General features: G+C 38.0%; 4 protein-coding genes across 4 annotated transcripts; 1 reads left to right on the plus strand and 3 right to left on the minus strand.

Annotated features, from left to right (window-relative positions):
- Nucleotides 1-469: 469 nt before the first annotated feature.
- Nucleotides 470-5,181, minus strand: LOC103941356 (transcription factor E2FA-like). Its single transcript, XM_048576696.1, is given in 15 exon segments — nt 470-961; nt 1,087-1,153; nt 1,586-1,817; nt 1,924-2,000; nt 2,091-2,156; nt 2,242-2,290; nt 2,407-2,457; nt 2,542-2,594; nt 2,866-2,920; nt 3,026-3,114; nt 3,210-3,295; nt 3,400-3,447; nt 3,686-3,869; nt 4,680-4,829; nt 4,831-5,181. Coding segments are annotated over 15 exon segments (1,410 nt in total). The 5' UTR covers nt 4,897-5,181; the 3' UTR covers nt 470-824.
- Nucleotides 5,182-7,214: 2,033 nt separating this feature from the next.
- Nucleotides 7,215-8,386, minus strand: LOC103941563 (transcription termination factor MTEF1, chloroplastic-like). The gene has a single exon (XM_048576492.1). It carries the CDS (start codon nt 8,266-8,268, stop codon nt 7,231-7,233), a length of 1,038 nt encoding a protein of 345 aa, XP_048432449.1. The 5' UTR covers nt 8,269-8,386; the 3' UTR covers nt 7,215-7,230.
- A 1,320-nt stretch (nt 8,387-9,706) lies between these two features.
- Nucleotides 9,707-12,320, plus strand: LOC103941365 (2-Cys peroxiredoxin BAS1, chloroplastic-like). Its single transcript, XM_009351562.3, has 6 exons — nt 9,707-10,108; nt 10,453-10,534; nt 10,653-10,732; nt 11,421-11,546; nt 11,656-11,769; nt 11,920-12,320. Exons 1-6 carry the CDS (start codon nt 9,812-9,814, stop codon nt 12,034-12,036), a joined length of 816 nt encoding a protein of 271 aa, XP_009349837.2. The 5' UTR covers nt 9,707-9,811; the 3' UTR covers nt 12,037-12,320.
- Nucleotides 12,321-15,192: 2,872 nt separating this feature from the next.
- LOC103940740 (cytokinin riboside 5'-monophosphate phosphoribohydrolase LOG7-like) lies at nt 15,193-19,846 on the minus strand. The gene is made up of 7 exons (XM_009350910.3): nt 19,715-19,846; nt 18,648-18,745; nt 17,886-17,916; nt 17,687-17,786; nt 17,374-17,444; nt 16,465-16,608; nt 15,193-15,769 (listed from the first exon to the last, which is right to left on the minus strand). The coding sequence occupies exons 1-7, from the start codon at nt 19,820-19,822 to the stop codon at nt 15,674-15,676; spliced, it is 648 nt and encodes a 215-aa protein (XP_009349185.1). The 5' UTR covers nt 19,823-19,846; the 3' UTR covers nt 15,193-15,673.
- Nucleotides 19,847-21,335: the final 1,489 nt, after the last annotated feature.

Genomic DNA, 21,335 nt, shown 5'->3' on the forward strand with positions numbered 1-21,335 from the left:
GGATGGTTAACAGGTGTCCACAAATACACCAGTCCACATATCACCATTACCACCATCACAAGCACAAATATCACCACTAATTATCGCAATTATCACAAATCTATACTTAAATGTATCAATGTTTTTGAAAATTGTATATCAAGTTCTACAGCTCTACCTTAGGGTTGTATTTCAAGGGTCGAAACACTTGACAGGATAACTGCGTATCATTGGGACCTGGAAAAGCAGGTGCTGGTAGAGAAAAAATAGAGGCAGCATTGGTGCACAATGGATATAAACCGATTAGTGTTGGAATAAAGAGACGCGAAATCCGGACAATAACATTCATAAGAAAATAGAATCAGATTAAACTCAGGACTAGAAAATCTCTGCTGCCGTAACAATATCCAGCATGCCTGTCCTGCGACATGTTTAAAAGCACAGCATTTACAGACAAGGATTCCAAACAGAACCCCCCACGGTGTATGCATGCAGTAAACAATGAGCATGCATCGTACAACTAGATTATGCCATTTAGATTCAGCATTACTTTTCTCCCGCATGTAGCGCTGCCTACCGTTATTGGATGTGCCATCCCTCAATGTTTCGTTCCTTGCTGAACATCCGCCGCTTCTACAGTTTAACGATCAACTCTTTATTCCTACAACAGGGGTCTAAGACATACTGAACTGTACAGTATAACAATAACTCCCAGCTTGTCATCCATTAACTTCTTCCAAATGCATTGCCGGTGTTGCATCTCGCAATACTCGACAGTGATGGAAGGCAGCCGATGGGGTAGATACATGACATTTCTACGGATACCCCGTTACACAAACGAAGATTCACCTTTGAGCGAAGTTAACAGCATGAGATGGGACTTCAACAACCCTAGATGGCGGAGTTTGCGGCCTTGAAGTACTAACATCAGTCACTCCAAAGTCAGCATGAAGAATGTCTGTCCCATTCCATCCAACACCAGCTGAAGTTGTTATAGTGAAGGAACTGATCATTCACACGGTGAAGTATTAATTTAATTGAAAAGAAAACCGAAAGAGCGGGAAGAGAGTGAAAAGAAAAAGGGGGAACAATTTTGAAAAAGGATACAATCCGTCCTCCACATATCTGTAATGCTAACTTCAGCATCAGACAAAAGCCAGTAGTCTGCATCATTCTGTAACAATAACAAAAAAATATTTAGTATTAGCAAGACTCTAAATATTTTGTCTATGTATACGTTGTTGAGCGTATACATGGTTCTGAAAAATCTTTTACGGGAGCATATGGAACTCCGCTTGCTCTATTTTTCTGGCAAAGGTTGCACTAGGTCCGACAAAAGCATCCACGTAACAAGTCTTCCTATATTTTGCTCAGCTTTCTGATATCATTATACAAACAAATAAAAGCGTACGTCTTATGTTGTACCTTCGTATAACTATATGATAAGTAGTCCAGTTAACAATCTTCAAATCTGAGACTTATACGGAAGCTACACTAATTCTCTTGTCATTGTCAATAGTTGACTTTCAGTCTTGGAATGATGTTTTTCTCTTTTACCTTTGCAAGTTACATAAGAAGACAAATCAGTCAGAACAACAATACTTACATCAACATCAGAAGGAACAATCTTCATCATTCCCCCAGCAAACTCCTGAGAAGCGTTCATGTCAGAGCACGCGTGATGAGCCTGCTGCAGCCAAGGCTCAATTTCCTTCCCGCTGCTTTCCACAGTTACCACTTCTGTTGTTGGGTGTTCGTTGGACCCAGAACCAGAAGCAATTGGGAAGTTCACAGGTGGTTCAGCGCCATGCACATCCTCGAACTTTTCCTCAAATTGACTAACACCAAATAATACACACAAAACAATACACAAAAAAATAAAAAGGGAGAGGACCTCAAATGTAAAACGATATTCGTCCACAAAAGAAAAAAAGGAAACCGTACCTGACAAGGTAGACATCAATGGGCCCCATTGTGCTTCTAAGTATTATCCTGTATCTCCTCTGCGGATAGTCAACAGCCTGGTGCATATTGAAGAAGAATTCAGTTATGTATCAAAGAGAAAAGGAATATAAAACATTTACCTTCAGAAAAATTTATGCTTGACTTACTTCATCAGGATCTGGGACTTCCAAGGTGGTTCCATGTGGAGCTTTAATTGCTATCAGGGTTTCATTCTGAAAAAGAAAAGGCGTAATTAACCTAATGGAAAACACTAAACCATCATAGAAATCAGTGTTAGATTTGATGTGTGGAACTCACGTGAAAGCAAGGTAGGCCCTTAATGTCATCTTCAGTCACAAAAAGCCACCTAGAGTAAGAGTAGAAGATAAGAATGTATTTGTATACATTGAAGCAAGTGACTAACAATACAAACATAAAAAAGAAAGACAAATTATATGAGAAAATCAATGGACAAGACGATACTTTCGGTTGTTTTCATCTTCGCTCAAATCCCTCAACTTTTCTTGCATCTCTCTGCACAAAGGTGGAGGCGTCAGCACTTTTCAAAAGTCTCAAGACAGAAAATTGGAGTCCAAAAAGAAAATTAACCGCATAAACCTTATTCGATCATCTAATCTGCGCTCTTGTGAGGATAGGTTTTCAACTTCTGCCTGCAGGACACACCACAACTTAGGCTTTCAACTTGCTTAAAGAAGCTACTAAATTGTCAAAGTTTCTTTTAACACCATGATTTTTGTAGCAATCTAAACAGTTGACATTGTTGGTCTATAAATTAAGAAACATTATGTGAACCTGAGTTCAGCAGTTTTTATGTACTACAGACAAATCCCTGCTCGTGACAATTCAAAGAACAACATAATTAATATATAAATAAATAAGTTCCTGACCTTTGCATTACAAGAACTTGCAACATTGAAATACCTGTAATATAGAGAGATCACCATCCAATTCCCCTGGCATTGAAGCATCAAATCCCCTAATCAATCATTTAACCCATCCTTGTGTAAGTTTCCATGTGTACCAATTCTTATTAGAACTTGAAAATGAAAGGAAATTTTTATAATAAACTATCAAAGATTACTTCCAACGTATCCTGTTCTTCAGCTTCTTTTCAATGAGACCTATTCCTTCCAAAACATTTGTAATGTCATATATCCGCCTCTTCTGAACCTGTTTCATTTGCAAAACCGTCAATCAGTACACCACCAAATGCAGAGAATTTGTGTTAGTGTATATATATATACACCCTGACAGAAAATGATTACCTCCAAAGTTTCTGCTGCTTTATTTAGATCAAGAATTCCATCCTCTGCACGCTTAATCAAATTAATGAACTTTTTTGTCAACAGACCTGGACAATTTAAGCACAGTTATATCAAAGTGACATCATACGACAGCCTTGAGAACTCTAAAAACCACACATGTCAAAGAGAAGAAAACTCATTCTCCAATTACCTAGAGAACTGTCATAACGACAGCTTCCGGCTGGAGTAGAAGGGGAACCTGCATGTTATTGTTGACAGAAGCAATCCAATTAGATTCTTAATATCTACGGAACAAGATAAGTCGACAGTTCAAGTTGTATTTAATCCAGGGAGAAAGAAGACTTTGTTGATATCAATAATGCTATGCAAGCTCTTTCTCGTGGACGGCTCCATCTGAAGCTCATCTTGGTGATTCGTTCAAGTTAGGTCAAAACTGTAGAGGTCAAGCAAAAAACTTAAGAGATAAGAAGACTCACCAACAATTGACACAGGCGTCTGAGGTCCGGATCTACCGCCCTTGGAAGCCTTTGACCTGTTGTTTACCCTTCCTCCTTTTGCAGACACAGGAGTCTGAAGGGGACTCTGTATAACATTAGTATTTCCAGGACTGTTGGTCCAATCACTGTATCCTACTTCATTGTTGTCCTTCCGAGTAAGTTGCTGAAAAACACCAGTGAAGTCAAAGGATGCTCATTACAAGAATAGGCACAAGGCGACTTAGCAACCATACTAGTTAAAATGCAAAACTGTAGTGGCTATGCGACATTATGATCTTGGTGAGATGAACACTGGAAATCAATCTAGATGAAATGGAGGATGGAGAATGGAACCGCTATCGTTGTCATTATACCCAATTACCCTAATATAATACTGATTTATACACCTGATCAAGAAACTAACACACCCCATGAGCAACAATTGATTCTAAAAAGGAGCCAAATACTACAACTTGAAAGTCTACTTCCAAATCAGTACCTTCACTCCAGATTAGGCAACACATTTAAGTGTGATGCACCTCAACACCATAGCATTTCTCAGTCTGCCCCTCATCGCCAACATTTAGCACAATACTTCACCTTGACAAGTTGCATTATGCACTAGACTTACAATTGTCGTTTTTTCCGGTTGCGACTAACAATTGCATTTTTGGGTTAGCCAAACTTACAAATTTACAACATAATTATAAATATTTTTAGAAGTACCACCAATTTACAATATATCTTAAGAAGCACTACCTTAAGAGGTAAGTGAACAATATTAGCTTATGACCTAAAACTTAGCATTTATGAGCTAATCCAAATCTTCTAATTACAAATTGTTCCCAATCTCACACAAAACCCTAAACACAAAAATCAATCACAATCACCAGAATTACCCTCAATTCTTTGAACAATTACAACGCAATTCACCCAAACAAACCAACGCAGTGAGATTGACACAATGGTATCCATGGAAAAGACAACAACTCACAGGAGATCGAACAAGAATAGCTTCAGGTTCTTGGTCCCCAGCTCTGCGAGGACCGCCGGCGAATCGATGATAATTGTCGGAAGGGAACGGCTGCGGCTTCGTGGACTCGAACGCGAGGTGACGCCTCAACGGCGGCAGAATCTGGGAGCCAGCCGCCGCCGGTAGCTGCCGTCGCCGGCGGTGCTTGGCGGTTGGGAGCTCGAGCGAAGCCGGACATAGAGGGATCGACCGGCTCGAACTAGCGGCGCTCTCCGATTGCCGAGAGACGACCGGAGAAGGAGAGAGGTGGATCTTCAGGTTTGGGGAATCCGGATAGAATCGGAGGGAGGGCGGAGGAGGGCGGGGCTTTAGGGTTTATGGGGAGGCGAAATGGGATCCGAGAAGGGTAGAGAGAGAAAGAGAGAGGGGGTTTAGAGAGAGAAAGTGAGGGTTAGAGAGGGAAAGTGTGTTTATGGGGGTTAGGGGAAGAGCAAGCAGAAAACGAGGGAAGGGAGGGAATTTTTAGTTTCGGATAGATGTGGAGGGAACACGGCGAAAAAAATTAATTTGTTAACTTTGTTTCTATTTTCCACCCCTGCAATTTTCGTATTTGTGTTGTTGCCCTAGGAGAATATATAATAAAGTAGAATTAGAACAATTAAAGAAAATATCAAAACAATTAAAAGTTGACTTGTACAAAATTGTCACTAGGTCAATTTTTCTTCATCTGTATAGTTTTAGTTTGAAGTATAACTAAAGAAGATCCATGATATATGGTTAAAAAATTATCAAATCGAGTGGTAGCTTGAACTCATTTGGTTAGCGGAATGAGCTCTTCGAGAATAAACTTCTCATGCTCATTCCTATGCGAGAAGGGAACACTTTCTTTTCAATGTTTAGAAATAATTGAAAAATGTAAACGAGGGAATACCATTTTTATTTCATTTCCACATCTAGTTTATGGGGCAATAAGAATCAAATGTGTATATTTTTTTCAATAAAAACGTTACGTTTCACATTCAAAAGTGGTATATTAAACAACTTGGATAATTACAAAAAAAAAAAAATGCTTTAAATGTCTTCCCAAGTCGTGGACAAAAAATTTCAAAAGATAGGTCAAACGCATGAAGTACCCTCTTTATAGATATGTTGTAGATTTTCTAATTTTATTGTTGATGTACCAAACATGGGATTTTTTTCACATACTTATTCACAATCTTCTAGTCCGCAAACCAAACGAAAGAGATATGCTAAAGTTAACGTGAGTGTGATATTTACACTATATAAGATACAAAAAACTACGTTTAGATATTATAGATTTATCAAGACCAACATAAACAAAGTAATCCAAAATATGTTATTCTAATTATAACTCGAATTTGTCACATCCTTCAATTTTAAAATAAAGATACAATTAGACCATAAGTTAGTTGATTAAGTCGAGGCACATACAGGGACACGAATGAGAAATAAAATGTAAAAAACATCAAAAGGGGAAAAATGGTATACTGGATGGCCATTTTCGAATTATCCCAAAATGATGGGGCAAACGTGCAACGTGCTAATAGAAAAGGCAACAAACGAAAACTACAAGAAGAATCGCCGATCCGCGCCTTTATTTGGCTTTAAATAATTTATTTTCTGATCACAATGGTTCCATAGTCTCTCACATCTCCTCCAACCCTAACTTCCCCAACTAACCTCAGCTAACAACAACGTCCAGTGTATACTTTTGTGAAATTACCATTTGACGGAAAGTTAAGGGTTTTTTGGTATTTGAATTGAGTCCAGATTTTTTTTAACTAAAAAGCAATTTTTAAATTTCAAAGTGAAGAAAATTGTGATAAGCTTATTTTGCAAAACTGAACTTGAAAAAATTTAAAACTGCCCGTATTATTTGAGAACAACGAAAGTTAAGTTTTAGAGTTTTTTGTTAAGTACTCTAATTTACGTATTATCAATTCGTATCTCATCTCTCGTTTCTCGCGTGGGATTCTCTCTCCCTAATGTGCTTTTGTCTTTGATCAAAGGTCAAGTTGAGTTTATGGGCTCGAGACGTAATAGATGAAGACGGTATGTGACGGTGTTTGCCTATCATTAGTCACGGTGTTCCCTTACTGTTCGCGGGTAAATCCTGGCCTCTACCTCTTCTACAATCTCTCTACCTCTCTCTTCTGATCTCATCACTTCACTCACTCTCCCTTGGCAGCCCCACCAAGGAATTGGAATTGTTGGTAGGTCTTTTTCCAATTGTTCAAGATTTGAAAAGAAAAAAAAAATTAATTTCAAACCCAACAAGATTTTTAATCTTATAAAAATTGTTCCTAAGACATGATCTCAGGAAATATTTCTTAAAAAAAAAAAAATAATAATAATAATAGGAGACCAAACGGACCTTGATCATTGCTTTTAAATCGAAGAAATCTCCAAACTTTCGTCCCAAATTAATAAATAAAGTAGTTGACGAAAATCATAGTTAGCAATCCAAAAAAGTCATCCTGCACCGACTTCCGACCCTAATCACTAGAGTAAATTTGTAAAATTGGAAATAGACCCTATATATAATATATTTTCAATTTTCTAAATCATCGGAAACCGAATTTGTACACCACAAAGGAGAAGTTTTCAAAGGAATAGAAGAATTACAACAAAACTCCAACCTATCGCGAAACTTTGCCTCGCTCGTCTTTAACAAAACCGGCAGCGGAAAACAAACCCCCTTCTCCACGCACCGCTGGTGCCGAGGCCGAATCCGATTCTCCAAGCTGAACGAGAAGTAGTGCGGAAACTCCCTCAGCTCCTTCATCTCCCTCCCCATCTCCACCACGAAGTAATTGAATTTCGGCTCGAAGTTTTGCTCGATGCTGTAGCAGAACAGCTGCGGGAACCGCCGGAACATCGACAGGGCGTCGCGGCGGGAGAAGCCGATCTTTTCGAGGTAGTCGATTCGGGGCAGGAGCTTGTCTTCCACGCTGCAGGAGAGGAGGGAGGTGTGTTTGTTGACTTGGGAAATGCCGATGCTCTGGAGGAAGTAGAGGGTGGGGCGGAGGCGGGTTTTGACGCTGCAGGCGAGGAGTCTGGGGCGGCGGTTGATGACGCGGCGGAGATCGGAGCCGTTGACGTGGGCTTCCCGAAGGAGGAAGGTGAGGATTGGGACGATTTCGGCGACGCGGGAGGAGAGGATTTCGGGGCACATGCCAATGAGGCGGCGGAACTCCGGGGAGGTGAAGCCGATGGAGGTGAGGAGAAAGTGGACGGTGGATTTGATGTGGGAGAGAGGCGAGGAGAGGATGGGAGGGTGGTGGTTGATTAGGGAGAAGAAGTCGAGGCCGATGGAGTCGAGGTAGAGGACTTTTTCTTGGAAGTCGGAGTGGGGGTTGGGGGTGGTTGGGGGTTTGAGGGAGTGGAGGGGGAGGGAGACGGTGGTTTTGGTGGCGGAGAGGATCGGGAAGTGGGGGGTTTTCTTCGGCGGCGGAAAGGAATGGGAAGAGTCATGGTGAGAGGAGGAGGGGGATTGGGGTTTGGGAACGGGAACGGGATTGGAAATGGAGGAGAAAAAGGGCTGTTTGGTGGCGGCGATGGCGGTGGAGAGGAAGTGGGTTTCTTGCATTTGGTTGGTTGGTAGTTGTTTTGGTGCAGCTGGTCATGGCGGAGGACTGAGGAGTGTTGTTTTGGGGGAAAAGAGGGAAGAAGAAGATAAGGCTTAATATTCTCCAAACAATATCATTGTGGAGAATGTGATTGGTCAGGGATAGAGGGAGAAATCAGTAATCTACAACGAATGGGCCGGGTTAATAAATTGGATATTACCCGAGTCCAGTCTAATCTAGTCAGCCCCAGAGTAACTTTGCCTAAGAGGGATATTTTGGGCTTTTTATTCTTCATTGATAGACTGATGGTCATGATTGGATATTAAGGAAAGAGATCTCTTCCATTAAAGCTCACAGATTAAGTGATCCGGAATTTTGAAATTCGATCCAACGGTTAAAATTATTATAATTTTTAAAAATAGTCTTTGTTTTTAACAGTCGGATCAAATTTTAAAGGCCCAAATCACTTGATTCTTAGATTTTGATGAAAGAGATCATCTCTGGATCTCTTTTCGGATACTACAAAGGAAGGCTCTATATACGTCTCCAAAAAATCAGTAAGTTATTTGTGGTAATTTTATATATAGGTATAAGAGTTTTTTATTTCAAATAAATTTGATTGATGTCTTGAGACAAAATTTAGGTGTACAAAGAACCATTAGTCTCGAAATAGTAAATTTGATTGATGTCTTGAGACAAAATTTAGGTGTACAAAGAACCATTAGTCTCGAAATAGGAGGTAGATTTTCTGCCCCTTCCACTTCCCGTGCCCTTATATTTGTGTGGTCACTGTTAAGTCACGTTAACATTTTATATTACTATTCCTTTTTATCTTATTATCTCTATAAAAAAACAATATAAAATGTTGACATGGCTTAATCGTGACCACACAAAACGGGAGAGCATGAGAAGTGGGAGGGCAGAGAATCTGATCTGCCTCCCTCGAAATATGTTGAAGTGAAATGATAACTGCACATTTTTTTTTCTTACTGCATATTTTGCTAGTTAGGAAATGCTAAGGAGGGCTCTTGCAAAAGTGGAACTCTCTATGGACTTTCCATCACCTTATGTAGTGGGCACAATTCCTATACAAACATATTAAAACATTGTGTAAAAAACATAAAAGAGTCTCAGTTTGAAATAGTCTCCTTAGCATTTCTCTTGCTAGTTTGCTTAATCTTGATTGATGTTTTTGTTTGATATGTTAAATTCGATAGTAAGAAATTTTAAAAAAATGTGGGTAGAAAGAGAAAAATCAGTATTTAGATTGAATGAATTAAAAAAAAAATTAATGTATTATAACAAAGTGTGTAAGAGATAAAAAAGAGTATATGAAAAGTTGTACCCAAATTTTTATATGTATTATTACCTAGATTTCCGGTTGCCCCGGATGTATGGAGCCGGTTGGCCGGTTCAGTTGAAGACTACCAAACCTCCCTCTCCTACCGACCCCCCTACTACTTATCCTCTCACAGTCCCCCAACCCTTTTCTTCACCTCTCACCCCACATCACGCACTATTGGCCACTGACTGACTTGAGTGGCTGAGCTCTCCATAACCACCATGGCTGCCTCCACCGCCGCCCTCATCTCCTCCGCCCCCTCCCGCGCTTTCTCCTCCTCCAAATCCACCCCTCTCGTCACCGCCTCCTCCAAACCCATCTCCCAAACCCTGAACTTCCCCAAATCCATCCACGGCCTCCACCTCCCCCGCGTCGCCCATTCCACCTCCCTCTCCCGCGGCGGTTCTCACGCCCGGAAGTCCTTCGTCGTCAAAGCCTCCGCCCGTGAGCTTCCCCTTGTCGGAAATGTTGCTCCTGATTTCGAAGCCGAGGCTGTTTTCGACCAGGAATTCGTCAAGGTCCAATCTTTAATTTAATTCATCGTTTTTGTTTTGTTTTGGTTTGCAATCGCATCTGTATTTTGATTTGCCGGTCTGTTTGGTATTTGCTTCTGAGAGATTTAAATTGATTCTGGTTCATACAAGTGCTTTCTAGAGAAGGACCTGCCGGATGCTTCGTCAAGAAGCACTTCTATGTTCTTTAAGGAAGTATTTGGACTTCGATAGAAACTTCAAACATGTGTCAAATAAAATAACTTCTAGCATAAGCGCTTCTGAGCAGAAGTGCTTCCTATAGAAGGGGTTCCAAATGACTAGTGAGCCCTTTGTTTCATTTCAATTGAAGATTTGGTTTTGGATTTCAGGTCAAGCTCTCTGAGTACATTGGGAAGAAGTATGTGATTCTCTTTTTCTACCCATTGGACTTCACGTTTGTTTGTCCTACAGGTAAGCATGGTTTCGCAATCAACATTTCTGCATACAAATATTTAATCTTTATTGGATTCTGGATGAATCTAACTGAATCTGATTGATTTGTTCAAAATTTTATAAACCCGTCTTGCAGAGATCACCGCTTTCAGCGACCGCCATGCTGAGTTTGCAGAGCTCAACACAGAAATCTTGGGTGTTTCAGTTGACAGTGTGGTATGTTGCCCTGCTCCCCACTTTCTTCAATACCACAATTTGCCACACATACCACAAAAAGTCAATATTCTGCCTATATACCACGAAAAAGTTCGGCCTAGATATGTTGTAGCCGTGTTCTCTTGCAAAGGTCAATAGCTGCATAACGCACATGCGATGATATGCTAAGTTGCACCTTGAACTATATGCATGCTTAGTTCTTTTGATGAGTAAACAAATAAGTACCGTAACATGAGTTCTAAAAGTGTCAATTTTATGCATTGGGATTTTTGACTTTGAAATGAAACTGGACTCGTGGTATGGGTCGTCGACAATGCATGTGGTTTTGGTTGAGCCAAAAGATCAGTTCCCATTGTTGGTGGAGAAAGAATACCTAATAGACAAGGAGGATATTCAACCAAGAAAAATAATAGCAAAGTTGAAATAGAAATTGAATCATCTGGAATACTATAATTGAGGTTAATCAAACAGAGTTACTAAGATTGGCGACATTGGAGAGTTGTGTTCTAGCTGATGGTTGATAAATGATGTGAATCTACGTATTTTCTGCTATTTTTTTCTTATGTACATCTACCTTGTGTGTCTGTGTCTCTCTTCGATGTAAAATAGTTTTAAAATTGCTGTTCCTTAGATTGGTAAGATGAATTATGTTGCCCTTACACTTTTTTTCCTTTTCTTTTTTGTGTAGTTTTCCCACCTTGCATGGGTCCAAACTGATAGGAAATCTGGCGGTCTTGGAGACTTGAAATATCCACTGATCTCTGATGTCACCAAGTCAATTTCAAAATCTTATGATGTGCTGATCCCAGATCAGGTATGATATGTAATTATAACTGATTCTGAAATTAATGAATCATAAACTTGTGAAATACTCAGTGCTGTGATATTCTGGATTATTTAGATGTTTGGTTTCTCTGTGATAGGGAATTGCTTTGAGAGGACTCTTCATTATTGACAAGGAAGGCGTCATTCAACACTCCACCATCAACAATCTTGCCATTGGCCGTAGTGTAGATGAGACTAAGAGAACGCTCCAGGTAAACGTATTCATCAAGTCCAAAATAGAAATAGGATGCTTTAGTTTCCAAGATCTGCCATACATCTGAGAATTTCTTCGTCATGTTTCCTATTACATTTTATAATCGGTTTTTGTTGCTCCCTTTCGTTGCCTTTGTTGGATTCCGCAGGCCTTGCAGTATGTGCAGGACAACCCCGATGAAGTTTGCCCTGCTGGGTGGAAGCCTGGGGAGAAGTCCATGAAGCCAGACCCCAAGGGCAGCAAAGAGTACTTCTCGGCAATATAAAGCTAGTACATTGCATATCATTATCCATGTCGGATTCAAATAGGAGGTGTAAACGAATTTTGTATTTGTGTAATCTCTTTTTTCAGTCCTTGGTTATTTTGAGCATCAGCATGTCACAATAAAACCCAATCGATGGGGCTTGCACGACACGTTTGTTCAGCGTAGTTAGTTCAGTATGGAGTTCCGCTGTAAAGCCAGTCGCAAAAATGTGGAGCAACTTAAATCTTTATAAGCGCATGTAAGGTCCTTTAGTTATGAGATGTGTGATTCATACTTTCAAACAATTGAGATTTGGCGTTGTTTCAACCTCACCCTGGTTTCTATACCTAGTGAGTTAAGTAGCACACGAAATTCGAATTTACGACTTCTGGTGGAGTCTGAACTTTTGAGGAATCTCACGTGACTGCTTAGTATAGCAGCAGTGCTAAAGACTTTGAGCAAGTAAATTGTATCCACCAAAGAGAAGTGACCATTATCCATTTCTCTACTAATCCCTGTAGCTCGTCTTTGGAGTTTGGAAGGCAAATTGAAGGAAAAGCTTTTGGAATGGAAGGAGTCCTGCATTCTTCAACACTAACCCTTCCCATTACTTGTCATCAAATCTCCAAAACCCAAATCCTGACAACAGCAAACCACAACCACACACAAAGCCCAAGGCTAAGGATCTCCACGTTCCCAGCAACACAGGGAACCAAAACTGGCAAGAAATTCCCAACAATATCGGCAGCAGCAGCCGTTAAGCCTTCGCAGCCTCTTGATCTAACAGAAGACAACGTTTAAAAGGTCTTAGCTGATGCAAGGGTTGAATTCGGGCAGCCCTTCAACACTTCAGTTGGCATGACAAGTTGAACTCTTTATCTTCTATGTATTTTGTTTAGTTTCTGGTGGTGGGAAATCAGTTAAGATAAGGAGATGACTTGCAGGACAAGTAGAACTCGCGGAACTGCACGGACCCTTTGTGAAGATCAGTCTTAAAGGCCGGTTTTGGCACCAACGGAGCGTGGTTCTGGCTAGACTGGCCAATTATCTGAAGCAGAGGATCCCTGTGAGTTAGTTAACCCCAACTGATCGGGATCACTTTATTTTTTTACACTTGAACATTACTGTCTTAGTCTTTCAGTGATGAAAATCTTGTTCTTGTTCGATCTCAGGAAATTTTGGAGGTTGATATAGAAGATGAGAAACAATTGGATGACAGCCCTGCAAACTTTTAGAGGTACTCACTGCAGCTTACACAAAACAGCAGCAACTTGTACTATGCTAAATTACCTTAAATTTGGTTTCCAGCAGATGTGGACTCGGCCAGTTGGTTAGGTTTGTGCATGCACGCTCCCTGACAACCCAAAGTTTGAATTCCCTTCCTTGCAAATTAGAGTAGATTATATTATCGTTATGTCTATGGTTCCCCAAACACTAGAAAAACAGCTTTGGGCAGAAATCATATGTATTTTTAAGTCAACAGTTGTATCAAATTTTTCCAAGGAGAGTAGTGCGTGTGTGTGTGTGTGTGTGTGTGTGTTTTTACCACATACGATCAAATTAGAGTAGTATATGTTTCTCAGAGAGAAATTTAAGCTAGATATAGAAGGTACAACTTCATATGTCAGTCCAACTGTAATAGTAAGGGATTAGTTGTTCAAGTAGTTAAGAGCGTTTATCCACGCATTTAAAATTATGTGTTTATATCTAAATATTTGGATCCGACGTAGAAGTGGTTAAAAAGTACTTTAGGTCAATAGAGAAATTTGAAGCTGATATCATGATTATGATTTTGAATTTTTCTAATGTGGATTCCCTTTATATATTAAGTGCGAAACAATACAAACGCGAAGAAATACAAAAATAAACCAATCCCACAAACACAAGGACTTAAGATGTTCACTCAATATGAGCTTTGTTGTCAAGTTGCCACAAGATTCCCACCATCAAAGAAGGAGAACAAACTCAAGTGTTTCCTCACACTCACTAGATCGATCACGATTATACTTTTAACACAATTTAATACACGTTAAGTGTCTATGCATCCATGCGCAAGTGATTCACAATCGTTGATTGGTAGGAACCAAGCATCAATCAAATCTCTTTATAGTTACGTTAAATTTCAAGTCTCTTACGAAGATCAAGTACACCCTTGAATTAGCACATAAGCAAGCAACTTACATTTTCTTGAACTCGTCATTCTTTTTATTAAATAAAATGAACATGTTTCGCATTTTCCCGCTTTCTTTTTTGGTATTTTTTCCAGTTGTATTATAAATTTAGAAGCCACCAAAGTATCTAAGAACTTGAGCAAAAGATTTGCAGATAACCTTTTTTTTTTTTAGGAAAATTAATGAAAAAATTTGAAAACTTTGAGTTTTAACGGTAAGGACAAAATAAATGGTAAAGTGAATAGTATCATATTTGACTTTTTAGTGTAAAATATAATTTTTCGTTAAAGTGAACAGTACCACAGACTTTTCGTTAAAACCCCCTTCCCCATCCCCTCCCCCTCTCTCGTACTACCAACAACAAGGGAAGCCTTAAGATTTATTGACTATTGAGTTGACCTTTGATGGTGAGGATCTTATTCTGATTCAGTTAGATCTATACCTTATCTTAAAGCCTTAATCAATTGCAATTTGGACATTAATAAACTTCATGTGCCTCACATGCTGACACCACCTGGCTTTTAGAACCTAGTCAACAAACTCTTCTCAAGTTTCATGACAAACTATTTTTAATTAGAAAATGTCTAAGAGATCATATTTTATAAAATCACATTATGTGACGATTAATAATTAAATCCTTTATTTAAATCATTAAAAAAAGAATTTAACTATCAACGTCATATCTCTTGTTTGTTGTAAATTTAAACTCAAAATTATGAATTGAATTGGTTAAGTGGTCTTCTGTCAATTCAGTTGTCATGTTACTTAAGCTGCTGTAACAAGAAGTCTGCTTAATATGCTATATATGCATGAAAGAAAAGCCCTTTTCTTAATGATTAATGCGTAATTGGTCAAATATTTTTCTTATTTTTTCGTATAGTTGGAAGAGTGAATACTTTTAATCAACTGAGCTACAAATCTCTAGTAGTTGAATACTTTACCGAAAATAAAATAGTTATTCAGTCTCTTGTGACATGTATTCATGTCAACTTCAAAAACAACAATATCCACTTTTGAAGTTTTGAGGACCATACGACAAGTTTGCAACACATCTTTTCGTATATTCTCCTGACATTTTCCTCACAAATTTAAAGAAACTGTAGATGCCCAGAAGACATCGTCACAAAAGAATCGACACGGTAGAACAACCATGTAGCTAGCCAAGAAGAAACTTGAATTGATTCCTTCAGAGTTTTACAAAAAGGGCTAGCATTTCCTTCATTTTCTAATTTTTTTTTTTTTTCTCTTTTCCTTCGAACTAAATATATTATAAGAGGACTTTGAGAGAGTTTCTGGCTTCAGCTACAAAAACAAAAACCCTGAGAGCGTTTCTGGCTTCAGCTACAAGAACAAAAACCCAAAGTTCCTATGCTGCTGCTGCTGCTGCCGCTGATGATGTACGGTGTCATACCGTATATTAACCGTATATACTGTGAAACCAAAACGCAAAAAATAAAGACTTCTGCATGATCAATCGAGCAAACACATCACGTGGCCACTCCTGGTTCAGATACATAGCTTATTCTGTCCATCTCTTCCCACACCAACTTTGATGTTACTTCATCGAGCTCTGGTACATATTCCTGGGGCCAAAAAACCAAAACATATCATTAAGTAAATTTGTAAATTAAGGTGTAGTTAAATAACAAAAAGGGTTAGTTCGTACTAATCTTCCCTGACGAAACTATACGAAAATACATTTTCTTTCGGTAACGTGGAAGGCTCAAGCACAACTTACAAAAACTAAGCAACAACTCTTTCCGACAAACCCTTGGTAAATCTTCTAACAAATCTAAACCTAGGTATTGATAATAGCCAACTTTAGTTGAGAAACCCAATTGCATGCAACCGGTGACAAGAACGCCTTTTCCCCAACCCAGCATTGTCGCCAAGGTTAGCCGGATAGGGTTAGGAAGGACCCAAATTTTCAACCAGATTGAACCGGACCAACCCATAAGCATGATGTTATAGTGTGTAAAAAAATGGTTCTCATTTTATTGTACAAAGGAAATTTCTCCATTTTTGGTTACATAAAAAATCCAAGCTTAAAGTGCTTAAAGTCTACTTTGTCCAGACCATCCTTATATTACTGAAACTTCAGCACAGGCATAGGAATCAGTGGGAAATCCATGAGCATCAATGTGGCATAGTTTGAACACTACAAGGACTTGGAGTGTACAATCCGTAACACATCAATAAGGTCCGTTAATATTTATCTTGATGATCATATTCTGTTCTATGATGCATATGATATGATGAAAAGAGGCACGAAGCATACCTCCAGTTGTCTGACCAATTGCTTGGCTGTTGGAGCAGACACGATAATGTGACGTGCAGTAGGAGAAATAAAGCCTTCATCAACGGCCTTATCGATGAAACACAGCAACGAATTGTAGTAACCGTCCACATTCAAAAGCCCCACCTACAAAAAACAAGTAATTCTCACTTAATTATTTAATCAATCAACCAATTAATTAATAATATCCAACTTCAAACATCCATTTAATCTCCATATTATATGAATGTTGTTCATATGTCCTCATTGTCTTGTGACCAACAACACCCTTCTTTGACCAACAACCTCTCTTTTTTTAAACCTAAAAAGATAAGAAATGCGAGGCTTTCTCCCATTCAAAAGGAGATCCTCCAAATAATCAAACCACCTAATCTTATGCTATCTTTCCATGTGAATTAGAATTAAGTACCACATGCATTGATTCTCTATATCAAACTTCCTCATACATCCATACCACACAATTAGATTGACTCACATCATCACAATATCATCTCCCTTCAGCTTTGCTAGCTTAATTTGTATGGAATTATAGATGTGAGAGAGAGAGAGAGAGAGAGAGAGAGAGAGAGAGAGAGAGAGTCATGTACTTAGAAACATGATAAATTAACTAATCATAGACATATGATAGACTTATTTAATCATGGAGACAAGAGACATGATAAAATATTCTTTAATATGAAGAAAATGATTGTTAATTAGTGTTTAATAGAAAATTTGAGGATATCAACAACAACCATCTACAACATCATAACCACATTTGAACAAACAAGAAACATGGCATCATGTGAGGGATTGCTTTCTTGTAAAGTTTTGAATGCTTTATAAAATTATTTTTGACATTCAAAACCCTTGTATAGAAAGGGGTGCATAAATATTAAGAGTATTTCTTACAGGTTTGCGGTGGATTCCAAGCTGAGCCCAGGTAATGACTTCCAGCAATTCTTCCAGGGTACCATAGCCACCTGAACATAATAATTGCAATTAAAGGGTTTTACAAAACAATTGAGAGTTGATTTGGATAATGGTTCACAACTTCACATGCACATGGATGGCTTTCAACCCTTGATCCATGTAAAATCAGAGTAAGATCAACATACATCAACATTTAACAATCACCTATGCACACGAGGAAGACCAACTTTAACATTCATTAACATTAATAATGACATTTGTGACATGTCCGGTTCATGGATCAAAACCATACCAGGGAGGGCAATAAAAGCATCAGCTTGACGGGCCATCTCGGCCTTCCTTTGGTGCATATCTGAGACAGTTCTCACTTCTCCAACAGTTTCACCAGTTATCTACAATAATTTAATCAAATCACATTATTAATTAATCATTTAGAGATCGGCAAAGCCCCAAATGATCACTTCAAATCACATTTAAGTTTTTAAATGTACCTCTCTAGGCATTAGGGTCCTTGGAATAACTCTGCAAAAACACCACATCAACATATATTTACGAGCAAACTGCTATATATTAACAAAAGAATTTACAAAATGTTTCACATGGGCGAATAGACATATACTTGAAAATTAACTGATCAAACATTTGGCAAGAGGCATTGACCATACTAATTTTCTGCGGTTGTGTTTTATAGAACGTGTTTAAATTTTTAACAGACCAAGAGCTCTTACATAACAGGGAAAGCAGGCTTTTCACAAAATGCAGTGTCACTTCCTCTAAAAGTTTCCATACTTTTACTAAATAGCTTTTCAAGTTCTATAAATCTTTCTAACTGGGAACTCCAGAGGGAACTGACATTGTAAGAACTTAAAAGGAGGTTAACTTTTAGGCTTACTTTAGATCACATTAATTTAAGTGGTTTCGAACCATGTTCACAATATCTAGAAGACACAATAATTTTCCATAAATATGTGAACCTTTTTGTCCCAATAAGAAAAATAAAGGGCAAGGGAATGCACAAATTTCATTATATAATATGGGGGAGCATTTGATCCTAGATTCCTATGTTGTCTGCCTTTGTGAACCCAGTTAATTAACATATAACTGGGACTAATTTTGCATGGTATGGTTCAATTCAATAAAAAATAAGAATGTAACCAATTTGGCCAATCATTTCATTAGGGTAACCTATGCGTGTGGTGTGTGTACGAGAGAGAGAGAGAGAGAGAGAGAGAGAGAGAGAGAGAACAACAAACCCTAGGACATGGCGCCCGCCATCATGAACTGCCTGAGAAACAAGACCCATCAATCCCACGCTTCCACCACCATAGACCAGATCAATCCTTCTCTCCACCTTCAAAACACATCGAAATTCAAAACCCATCAACACGTGTCAGAAACCGAGTTCATCATAAAATACAAAAAAAGTAGTGCATGATTTGATTGAAACAAACTAGAAGAGATGGCAGCAACAATAAGTAATAGTATGTTTCAGTGGATGGAATGAATGAATGAATAAAACCCTAGCTAGCTAAAAGAGGCTATTGAGTGAAAATTATTTATTTAAAATTTTTAAATCATGTGTGTGTGTGTCTATATATATATTTCTTGTCATGGAAACCCATAAACAAAAATCATGGAGATGAGGTTCAGTCATGGAAGCTTGTGAACACGCTTAAAAGAGTCATGATACCGAGAGAGCACGTTTGGTTCCCTCCTGGCCTGGAGAGAAAGAATTAATTAAAATCAAAACTCAGATCATGCAAGAAAGCTGCTTAACTGACAGCCAGTTTACAGCTTGCACTCTCCTTCCTCCCTCTCTCTCTCTCTCTCTCATGCCAAACATAAACCCTAATCAGGATCAATGCTAGCTAGCTCCAGGTCTTGAACAATCATAAGCCCACGTTGAACGCTTGTTTGGTTGCAACACGCAACCCTCCACACCCCCCACACTACTTGAGAAATAGAAGCAAACCTTAGACCTGAAATCAACCAAGTTGGCCAGAGCAGTGTCCTTCCGCTCTGAACCCACGTTCGTATCCCCATTCCCTTAGTTTGCTTCTGTTTCTTGTTATAAATATCAAAGAAAATATGGCTTTTCTGAATCCCAAGAGTAGAATCGTTTGCAGAAAACCAACATAGATTAATTTGGCATATATGCACATATATACGATTAAACAATTTCTAGGAAACATTCTTTTGGTGATGAAACGTTCCAAATTGTGCAGGAATTTTGGAACCCGAACGGATGAATATATAGGACGAACAAAAAATAGGAAAGAAATTGAAAGATAAATTATAAAATGAATTGAACGTTGTTTACCAGCTCCTTCCCAAGTTCAACAGCAGATTCTTGGTAGCTGGCTTTCTTCCCTGAACTGCTACCACAAAAAACACAAATCCTATTGAATCTGGACTTTGTCTCTTCCATCTCTCTCTCTCTCTCTCTCTCTCTCTCTCTCTCTCTCTCTCTGATCTCAGAGAGAATAATGATACTGATATTCTGAGCAACTGAGGGAGGGCGATGGATGGTTGGGAATGAAAACAAAGTGAGTATTTGTTTATATGGGAAGAATATGTAACGCCTTGGCCAAGTAATTGACATTTATATTTGTATGTATATAGGCATAGGGCTCTGTAGAGTCCAGAGCACTCAATTTCTTATTTGGAAGGTTGAATAAATATTAAATGTATTGAGGAATATTTTAATAGAATTGTAGAAAGTTGTTTTTCCAAGGGAGGAAAAAAAATTTCAATCCGTTGGGAATTTAGTAATAAGTTGGAGTAGTGATTCCATGCTTCGCATCGTCAGTTTGGGCATTACGGTTTTGGGTAAATTAGGCGTGCCATATGATCAGCACTTTGGACCTTTGGGTTTCCGGTGCATTATTATAAATATAATGGTTACTATGTGAAAAAAAAAATAGCTAAATTGTTTTATGATATTGGAATAAAGTGTCACTTTAGTATTTTATTTTGAAAATTGATAGAAATGATCTCTAAATTTATTTACTATAAATTATTTTAGTCATTCCATAAAAAATTCTTTATTGAATTGAGAGTATTTTTATTTAATTAACCCCTTTACTTGTTTTTTCATTTAACTGAGATTTTTCTTGGAATAAATAAAATATTTGAGAGTGTACAAATCTAGTGACCACTTGTATCAATTTTCAATGTTAGAGATCAAAATAAAGAGTTATGCTAATTTCATGGACTATTTTTGGTAAAAAAGCCAAAAGAGAATGTGAAAAAATAAAAGGCAAATTCCAATTAAATACTAACTCTAATAAAAGTTTTAACGAAAACTACTATTTTTCCATCTATTTCGATTAAGAATAAATTTTGTCCCCATTGCACATGACTAAAAACGTGTTTTTTTCCCAAAGCATAGTAATCAATGTCAATGTAATGAAATTTTTAAATAGAAAGTATAGCCCCCATGTATTTTGCATAATTATAATCATTGTCCTTATATTGTTCTCTTTGAAAATTATTATATCACATTAAAGACCATATTATTTTTAGTCATTTAACATATTCACAACAATTTATATAAAAATTTACCAAACACTCAAACATTTTTTTTAAAAAAGTTTTTTTTTTTTTGTTAAAAGCAGTTTTACAAAAAAAAAAATTACCAAACACTCAAAAACTTTAGTTTACATTTATTTATTCTCATAACACAGCAGAAACGGTTTTTTTTTTTTTTAAAAAAGCACAATAATACCAAACTAGCCCTTAATAAATCCTCATTTTCTAAAGGGTAGTGCTACTCCCACACTTAGTTTTACCTCCCACACACCTTTGTTAATTTTTATTTATTGATCTTCTTCATTCATTCGATTTTAACAATAAACAATTGAAAGAAATGCTTGAAAAGTAAAAATGAAAGTGTGAATAGCACAATCCTTTTTGTACCAACCAAACAAAGAGAGACAAAT

The sequence above is a fragment of a genome, unplaced genomic scaffold (assembly GCF_019419815.1).
Source record: "Pyrus x bretschneideri cultivar Hongxiangsu unplaced genomic scaffold, Pyrus_bretschneideri_v1 Contig9, whole genome shotgun sequence".
Classification (NCBI taxonomy): Eukaryota; Viridiplantae; Streptophyta; class Magnoliopsida; order Rosales; family Rosaceae; genus Pyrus; species Pyrus x bretschneideri.